This window comes from Fukomys damarensis, unplaced genomic scaffold, assembly GCF_012274545.1.
Source record: "Fukomys damarensis isolate Sample0158 unplaced genomic scaffold, DMR_v1.0_HiC HiC_scaffold_37, whole genome shotgun sequence".
NCBI classification, from domain to species: Eukaryota; Metazoa; Chordata; class Mammalia; order Rodentia; family Bathyergidae; genus Fukomys; species Fukomys damarensis.
In genome coordinates this window covers 20,794,779-20,804,589 of record NW_022900949.1, presented here as the reverse complement: position 1 = coordinate 20,804,589, position 9,811 = coordinate 20,794,779, and the positions used below count along the sequence as shown (strand labels likewise).

The 9,811-nt window shown below is 45.9% G+C and overlaps 1 protein-coding gene across 1 annotated transcript in view; it reads right to left on the bottom strand.

The window, feature by feature from the left end:
- LOC104859308 overlaps positions 1-2,878 on the bottom strand; it is an 8,421-nt gene extending 5,543 nt beyond the window's left edge. The window contains exons 1-4 of the mRNA XM_019206854.1: positions 2,820-2,878; positions 2,145-2,213; positions 682-801; positions 407-526 (exon numbers count right to left, since the gene is read on the bottom strand). Coding sequence (XP_019062399.1) covers positions 407-526; positions 682-801; positions 2,145-2,172 — 268 coding nt within the window. The 5' untranslated portion in view covers positions 2,173-2,213; positions 2,820-2,878. The remainder of the gene's footprint in view (positions 1-406; positions 527-681; positions 802-2,144; positions 2,214-2,819) is intronic.
- Positions 2,879-9,811: the final 6,933 nt, after the last annotated feature.

Genomic DNA, 9,811 nt, shown 5'->3' with positions numbered 1-9,811 from the left:
GCTGCAGGTGTCTGCTATACAGGCGCCCCGGGAGGGGACGCCCAGCGGCTCCGGCTCATCTGCCCGGAGCAGCCAGCCAGGGCCGCAGGTGGAGGTCCCAGGCTGCTGGGGAAGCCGCCAGAGGAGGGGACCGGCCGTTATTTATGGGCGCCACTTGACGGAGAAGGCAGAGCGAGAGGCTTTGGGCTTCTGCCCCGCCCTGACCCATTTCCAAGGCGAAGATGAGACGTGAGCGCCCAGCCTGGGGAAGCCGTGTCGGGCCCCTTGGAGCCCCAGGTGCCAGGACTTCGCTCGAACTAAATAGCCAAGGAAGTTGCTAGAGTTGGCCAGGCTACCGCAACGGCTGTGCCCTCCGCGGGTCACTCCTGTGCCTCGCCCTCCCCACCCTGGCAAGCCAAGGACTCACCCTCAAGCTGGGCTCTGAAACAAGACTTCAGAGATGGACGGGCACACACGTACACACACCCTGTGAATGGGCTTTCCTTCCCAGGTTGGACCCCCAAAAAGATTTCACGTGGCCCAAACACTGAAAAAGAAAACAGCACATACACAGAATACTGCCATGATAATAAGACAATAAACAAACACCTGAGGCGTTCGCTGGCTCTCAGGTGTGTCTGATGGGACAGCTGAAGGTTCTAGAGGCTGCCTGAGTTCAGTTGGTTCCTCAGGATGTCTCACCTGTTCCTGGTTGCGGGACCACCTCACTGCTGCTGTCGGTATCTGTGGTGGATTGAGTGACTTTCTGACAGTAACCAAGAAGGTGGACCAGGCATGGTGAAAAGAAAGATGATTGTGTGTCTGGAAAGAGTGGAGAAAGGAGTAAGGGGAGAGACTGGACCCTTACAAGACGGAAGTCCCGTCTTAAAAACGCCCCATTCACGACTGTGTGTCTGGAATACATCCCCTTCCCACGGGTGTTTCTAATTCTTCACCCTGATCCGGTCCTCGGCACTCTGCACACTGACCCACCTTGTCCCACCACAGCTGTTTTGATCATTTCACCAGTAACTTCTCTGCCCCCCCAAAGGACGGTCCACAGGCTTCGTCTGGCCTGAAGTCGCAGTGACAGACTCACCATTCATTTCCGTGCCCGACACAGAATCTTACATATCATCTTCTCACTTCCATCTCTTTTCCAAGGCCCACATTTAGTAAGTTGGAAATACTAGCAATTCTCTCTCCAAACTCTTGCTCCAATTTGCCCAGCCACCTCCACCCAGCTTGGGCCTTCAGGGTCTCTCAGCTGTTCAGCTTCTGCCGTTCTCCCTGACTAATCTCTGTAACTGCATTCTTCTCCACACGACAGCCCAGCTGGCCTTCCCGAGTGGGAAAGCTGACCCCACTACTCCCTGCTTGAAGTTCTTCGATGGCTATTTCCTGATTATTCTACCTTCCTGCTGGGGACAGAATGCAAACACTACTTCTGACCTACAGCCGCATCCTCATTTCTACCTTGTGAATGTGCTACTGTAGTTCACACATTATAAGGAATGCAGAGACATGTGCATTTGAAAAGCATGAGATTAAAAAAAAATACAGACGATAATTCTATGATCTTATTCCTGTGTCCCAGCAGAGGTTGTCCACCCTGGGAATGACTGGTCTCTATGTCAAACTCCTTCACACCACAGATGAGCTTCCCTGCATTGGTGGAGGTTGTTCACCTGCATCTTCATTGTCTCTACTCCCTCACGTGTCATAGGGATCACACCTTGTCTCTGTTTCACTGTGATCTCAGCCTTTGCTTTCCATCCCTGCTAGGCTGTGAGCTCCACAATAAAGGATCTTCATCTACTGTCTATCGTGGTTCCCAGCACAGCATAGGCACTCAGAAAATGTGTGTTGTATGAATGCACATAGTCCATCTCTAGGGCAGCCATGCTTTCTACAAAAAGGAAGCTGGTCCACAGAAAATAAAAAGAATGAAGGCTCCATGAAGGTGAAGGGGCTACCTAGGCACCCTTTCAGATCATAGAGTGCTAGCTGGGAGACAAGTTTGGCTGCTGTGTGAAAGAGATTTTAGGAATATCAGATAGAATTCTATCTCTCACAAAAATGAAATAGAACTGGGTAGAAATCTGAGGCTTGGCATGGGCTCTAATGACATAGGAGTACACAAGGTTCTTCCGTGGAATACTTACCTTCCTCAGTATGGAACTTTGAACTCATGATTCAGAAATGGCTGCTCCAGTTTCTCCCATTGCCTCTGCCTTGGATCCAGTGAAGAGAGAGAGAAACACAGGACATGAAATAATGTCATTCTTCTTTGCAGGTTGAGCCCCAGTGACAAACCTCACCTCTATCCACAGCTCAGTAGTTAGAAGTCAGTGTCACAAGCTTTCTGAGCCATGGGAAAGTTAGCTAACCAGCTCATTTCTGCTCTTGGATTCTAGATCTGCGTGTCCTGTGTCCTCAGTCCCTTTTAATGTTGAAATTCAAATCAGTGCCAGTTCCTTGAAATCAAGAGATCTTGAACTAGGGCACGAACATTCTGAGTGACCACACACAGAATATGATGTGCACTGACCCGGGTATACCAGGCCAGCCAAAGCTGCGGAACCAACCCCAAATCTCAGTGGCTTCACACAACCAAGGTTCACTTCCTGTCTATGGTCCCTTGAGATCCCTGGCTCACAGGCTTTGCCTCAAGCTGGGTTCTCACCACCATTACAACCGTGTGTGTGTGTGTGTGTGTGTGTGTGTGTGTGTGTGTGTGTGGTGCTGGGGAAGGAACCCAGGGACTTGTGCATACCAGGCAAGTGCTTGACCACTGAGCTACACCCTCACCTGACCTCCAGAAAGTGCACCTTCCTTACCTGCCCAATGGAAGCAGGGAGGTGCCGCCCATATTTTGGGGACCTCTAAAGCCAAAGACAACAGAAAAACACCTTGTCTGAATTCAAGGCAGAGAAATAAAGTGGATGGTGCACGTGCTGCTCCACTGCTGTGTAGGATGCCCGTATCACCTCCAGGTGCCTCTGCCCATGCTCCCAGCTCCCTTTTGGGTTTTTACACAGCGTGAGCATTCAGGTGTGCTAGGCACTGAACTTCTGAAAAAGACACCAAGGATCAGGAACACAGGTGGACGCAGAGTGGGCTTTTGCCATGAGGTGAATACAGGGAGCAGGTTTCTGAAGCTGGCAAAAGGTCAATGAACTGAAGTCCAAGGGACATGAGAAAATCCCCGGCTACCCCTGAAATGCTTTCCAACACAGGAAGGCCACAAATGCCACATCTAAGAAAATGCATTCCTTGATTTATGGCACCGCCTCTGAGGGCACTGATGAAGTGAGGCTGAGATTGGATGCCATGTGCTCCTCCATACCTTCGTGGGCAGATGTTTTCCTTGATGGCCTCTAGCTGAGATCAACGGCCCTGAAGTAATCGGCTTTTGGCGAGGGCAGAAAGGATAATTCGGAGCGCTGGACAGTGTTTGAGGACGTAGGTTCTGGAGGGTATCCATGTGGTGGTCACGAGGCCACTCACGCGGGGCCTGGCCTGGCACGGGCTCAGGTGCAGAGGCACATGGAAAGGCGGCGGCCTGGGCTTTGCCTGAAATTGACTGGCAGTCACTGCCCTGACCCAGGAAATCCATGGGCTGCTGCACACTGGGCTTTGGGAAATGCGTCCAGTTCTCCAGGAACACAAGCCCACCCCTCTCCTGGGGCCACGCTTCCTCACAACTTGCTGAGTTCAACATCGTGCCTTCCCTCCCTGCCCTTCTCCTTTCCTTCATACATTTCCTAGAGATGTTGCCAGGGCCTTGCCCACACGAGCATGTGCTCCACAACTCAACTCAGCCTCTTTCCCTCTATGAAGCCTTCCCTGTCCCTCTGTGCCTTCCTATACTGACTATAACTCACTGCTCCTGTCTTACTATCCCCAAAATGTGTTGACACAGAAACTTTATCTTATTCTTCCCTGCATCCTTCACATTTAATATAGTTACTTGTACATGGCTGGTGTTCACAACCAGCAATTTAAAAGCAATGTGACAAATCAGTTCAGGCTTAAAACAGGGTGCTTTTTATATGTTCTTATTATTCCTGGATTGCTTCTCACTTCAAAAGGAGACATTCAGTTTATGTGATTGTTTGGCATTCTATGGTACTAAGAAAGGCTCCAGAGTAAACAAGGGCATAGGAAAAAATGTTAGAACTTTTGTTATATTTTTACTTGTCTTCTTTTGTGCATGTTTAAAAATGTTCCCCCAAACAAAAATAAGAAAAATGTATCCAAAGTTTAGTGTAGTCATATTTGTAGCCATTTAAAATGTATAAATATACATGTATTTATGAGTGCATACTCAACGTGGCAATCTTAAGGTGCGATAAGTAATTTCCATCCCCACAATGTACAGAAATTTCCTTCCTTTTTTATAACATTCTAAGCTTTAACTAGAAATATGGTAACGCAGCTCAAGACTAGGTCTGTCTGCTTCCCTTGCTGACAAATGTAGACTGATTGAATGTGATCATTCATGAGGTATATAACCACTAGGTGTGGTTCTGTTCTCGTTTTGTTTTGTTTGAGACGAGGTCTCATTTTGCTGTTCAGTCTGGCCTCGAACTCACTATGCAGCCCAGAATGGCCTGTAACTCATGGCAATCTTCCTGCCTCAGGCCCCTGAGTGCTGGAATAATAGGCACACGCTACCAGGCCCAACTAGGTACAATTCTTAAAAGGAAAACAGTGTGTTCTTTCCTTCTTGATGTATGGGATGCAGGTACAAGGGTAGGAGCAGGAGCCACCATCTTGGATTCAGGGGAAAAGCCATGTTGCAGAAGACAGAGAAATAAATTACAAGGAAGTTGGACCACTAACCCTTTTATCCACCATAGAAACTTTAGATTTGCTCTGCTCCGACTATTACACGAGAGACACAAATATTATAGATACTCAACTTACAATGGGATTACATCCTGGTAAATGCTATAAATTGAGATTTGTTATTAAATTGAAGATGCATTTAATATACCTAAGCTACCGAACACTGTAGCTTAGCCCAGCCCACCCTTAGTATGCTCGGAATACTTACACTATCCCACAGTTGGACAAAATCATTGAATACAAATTCTACTTTATAGTAAATCATTGAATATTCCATGGGCAAACAGATGGGCATTTTACACATGTGTCAGGATACAAAAACACAAAACATGATCTCCAAAACAGCTGAGAACACAGTACGCTGTAGAGTACCAGTGTCTGCCCTCCTGGTTTTTGGCTGGCTGGGTTCTGAGAAGACCACACTGCAACAATGTATTGCACCTGATCAGCATTCAAAGAAAGATCACAATTTAACATGCAGTTTCTACTGAATGTGAACTGCTTTTGTACTACCCTAAAGTTAGAAAATCTTAAGCAGAACTTCTCAAAGTCAAAGACTATTGGAATTTTAATCGCTCTTATCTTTAGATAGTTCTTCCAGAAATTAAAACTTTACCCAAAATCACACATGCTGTGCAATCAAAAGTTTGGGGACAAAACTAACTTTTAAAATGGTTCCTTTAGGCAATCAGAGACCGAGGCGAAACATATTAATGAGACCCTACAGTTCCCTGGATGCCTGTGCTGTCATTTCTCATTCATCCCCTTTTCTTCTTCTTTTGTTTTGTATTCTGGATTTTACAGGGAGTTTTGAAAATGTACCAATGAACCACTGAGAGTAGTGAAAAGATAGGAACTGACATTCACTGAATACCTCCTGTATGTCACATACCTTACACTTCTAATTTCATTGACTTTTCTCAACAGTCCTAAAGATGGATATTATTATTTCTTTCTATTGCTATAGACAGGGAAATTTCAGCTCAGCAAAACGAAATAACTTACCCAGGAACAAAGACTATCAGGAGAGCAGCAGGTACTTCCTGTGAGTTCAGATTTGTGTCAGTCAAGGGTCTGTTTCCTCAGCCTCTCTTGGTCATGTGTGTTTCTGACCTTTTAAACACTTCCTCTTACCTCTTCTTTCTTCTTTTACCTTACTTTCATGTCTTCTTTTCTTGCTTTTTAACCCATAAAGCCAAACTTGTATACTGAATAATTATCTGGAGCAGTATTTCTTTTTTTTTTAAGAAAATGGTAATTTTACTGGAACAAAGAAAAATCAAAAGGTGAGAATTTTGTCTTAAGCTTCATTTGTAATATAGGTATGTACTTATTTACATGTATATTACTATGTACACATAACATATATGTATATACATATGGTATATGTGCTTAACTATAACATTTCCACCCTTTTATCTTTGGCCTTTTCTTTATTTTGAGTCAGTCTCACTGTAGCTCAGGCTGACCTCAAACTTGTGGCAGTTCTCCTGCCTCAGCCTCCTGAGTTCTGGGATTATAGGCATGTGCCAAGATGCCTGGCTTCTACCCTTTTCATAAAATAAAAACAAAACAGTGACCAATAAAATCTTTCTTGGGCCCTCATGTCACAGCAATTGTTATTATAAAATTAATAAATAATTATAAAGTTAGAATCAGCTGTTTACACGTGTTGCTCTGATGTAACTGTAACCCCCCCAAAATCAATTAAAAGTTTACAAATCAATAAAATTTGAATTGCCATGTGTGACGTGACAGATGAGACTTTGTTACAGCAATATGTGCCACTTACAGATGACACGAATCGATTCCAGACTTTAAGGTCACCTTGCACCGTGTGACAGTTCTGTCCTCCCCAGCCCCTGTTTTGTTGCCGTGTTGTTGTGCGGTTACTTGGCTTTTTTTTTTTTTTAGAGCAGGGTTTCTTTTTCATTCATGTTGGTTTAAAATGGCTAATCAGGATAAAAAATAAACAGGCCTCTGTCTTCCCTGTGTGGGGGCTGGAACCCAGTGTCGCCTCTACCATACCAAGTAGACAGCAGGAGGGGCCCAGGCCTTACTCGGTATTTTTTGGCAAGCACAATATCAATGTGTTTTCTTCTGCCTGGTTTAGCTCTGTCTGGCTGGCGCTACCACAATCGTAAGCAAAATGTATGATGTGTACTCAAAAAGAACAACGGATGTTTCCGTTTTTAAAAGTTATTACAATAAAAGACAGACAGGGCTGGGGATGTAGCTCAGTAGTTCCGCTGCCTGCCACGAAAGCGTAAGGACCTGAGTTCGATCCCAGGTACCAAAAACAAAACAAAACAATACAATAAAAGACACATTGCCACAACCCCCCTCAAAACAAAACGCCACCCTCCTCCCCCACACACTCATCCCCCCTCTCCCCACTGTCTGGAGCAGCTCTGGAGCTCCTCTCTCACCAGTGTCGTTAGTTGCATTGTTGTGGCTGCCTCCCGTGATGTCCAGCATTGACTCAAATAGTTCATCTTTCCGTCATTCTGACTTTGGGTAAAGGTCAAGAGGAACTCCGAGTCAGGTCCAGTGAATAAGGTGGGCAAGGCCTCACCACCCTGATTCTATTGGACAGAAATGGCTGTAAATGTTTTGAGTCCATTCAAGACACCCAGGCAGCCACAGGAGGACTTCCAGGATTGCTTTAAAAAGCAGCAAGAACAATGGGACAAGCGTGTTCAAAGCCAGAGGCAGTGCTGAGAGGGGGATTCTTGGCAATGTGTCTTTTACTGCGACAGTTTGTTTTTATTTGTAATCTAAACATTCACCATAGTCTTGGGTTGCATTGCTAACACTCAGATTCAAGTCCCAGCTTTAAGGTATCAGCTAGATGGCCCAGAATATGCATGCGCTTTCATGTTGCTGTTCTTAAAGATGATCATCTAAACCGTGTGGCAACACTGAAACGCCATGCTCATGAGGTTGCGGAGCCTTAGCTGAAGAAATGTGGGCCCAGAGCATTCAAGGCCCACAGGAATGCCAGGTCCCCAGCAGGAGAAACAACCCCAGGGGTGTAGCCACTCTTCCAAGGCAGGCAGCTTTGCAGAGAGGAAGCCGGAAACTTGCAGGAAAGAGGCCAGCTCCACCTACCACAGCTGTTTCCTGCAGGGCCAGACTTCACATGGTGACTTCTACAGCTCCCTCTTCAGAGCCAGGGCATTGACAAACAGCCACAAATAGCTTAACCCTGCCTGCTCCCGAGTCACAGGAACAGCCGAACAGCGCTCTGTGTTCAGTGCCAGTGGTAAGTCAAGCTCAGTACTGGTCGAGGTCCTTGTTGGTCATTGTCCACTGCAGATCTAGAAAGCTGGCTAGGGTATGCAGTGACAAGAGGGACTCCTGCCTCATTAAGAGTCCCTGCTCCCCAGCAGTGATGGGCATTCACCCCCTCCATCATCTGCTCAGCACCTATCATGACAAAATAGCCAAGTGAGCAACTCTCATAATGTGCCCAATGCTATTTATATGCTTTATATTTGTTAACTCACTCGATGCTCAAAATAACCAAATGAAATTTTACTGTCTCTTTATGCAGGAGCAGAGGCAATGTGCGGGGACAAAACCGGAGCCACGGCTAGGGACACGCAGGGTGCTTACATCTCAGAAAGCCCAAGCATAAAGGCTGGAGACACAGCTCAGTGGTAGAGCACTCACCCACTGTCTAGGAAGGAAGGAAAAGAAAAGGGGGAGAGAAAGAAAAGAAGGGGAGAGAGAAAAGAAATGAAGGAAGAGGAAGACAGAAAGGGCATGAAAGGAAGGAAAAGGGGAAGAGAGGGGAGGAGGAAGAAAAGGAGAAAAGAAAAGAAAGGGAGCGTGAAAATGGAAGGAAAGAAAGGAGGAAGGTAGGAAGAAAAGGAAGAAGAAAGAAAAAAGAATGAGAAAAGCAAGGACATAAAGAAGGAAGGGAGAAAGAAAGAAAACAGAAGGAAGGAAGGAAAGAAAGAAACTAAAAGAAAGGAAGGAAGCCCAAGCATGAAAACATCCCCCCATGAAAACTTCCGAAGACACTGATTTTCTTAACGCCGCACATTTCCATGCTCGAACCAAGGGCCGTCTAGTACACACGCCAAGCACAGGTCAACCCAGCTGAGAAAACGGGTTTCTCTTTATCCTAAGATAAATTTTTCAGGGAACTTCAGCAATAATAATGCCACAATACCCCAACATCTTCAGGGCCACAGATATGAACGTAAGGTACCAGGAATAGAGAAAAAATTCTGAGGGAAGAAAGATGCCCAGTAGGAAAGGAGTACAGTCAGACCACAGAACACAAAGTTGTTCTAAGAGATGCAGACAGTGAGAACGGAACTTGGAGTTCCCAGATGGCGTGGTGCTAAGGGAACATGAAAGTGTCCAACGGGAAAACGGTATGACGACTTCCTGTCAGCATCACAGCCTGTCAGTAAGACACGAAGAAACTATGAGGAAACTCCATCAAGCGAAAAGCGCGAGATTCTGAGCTACACAGACATGCAAGGAAATACACGAGAAGGTTAGCATCACCTGTACGTTGTGGAACTGCCCACAACACAGAAAATGTAGTTTTCATGAGTATTTAGTAATTTTAAATTCTCTGTACACTGTTGAAGCCCTGTGTTCACTATTGATGTCATGTGAGGAATAATTTTTCATCCACAGCTGTCCCATTTGAACTGCAGGTTATGTGGGACTCGGTTACAGAAGGGAATCACCCTGCCAGCCTACCCAAGGGTACTTGCAAGATTTTGAAGATACACAAAGCTGGATTTAGCTCAGCGGTACCATGCCTGCCTCATAAGTGCAAGGTCCTGAGTTCGATCACTGGTACAAAAAGGTACAGACTTCAGGTCTTCTATGGGGAGATCATGAAATCTGAAGTTGTTCTTTAAAAAACGTTCAGTGAGGGCCCGGGATTTAGTTCAGTGTTTCCGCTGCGTGCCTTGCAAGCACAAGGTCCTGAGTTCAATCTCTGGTACCA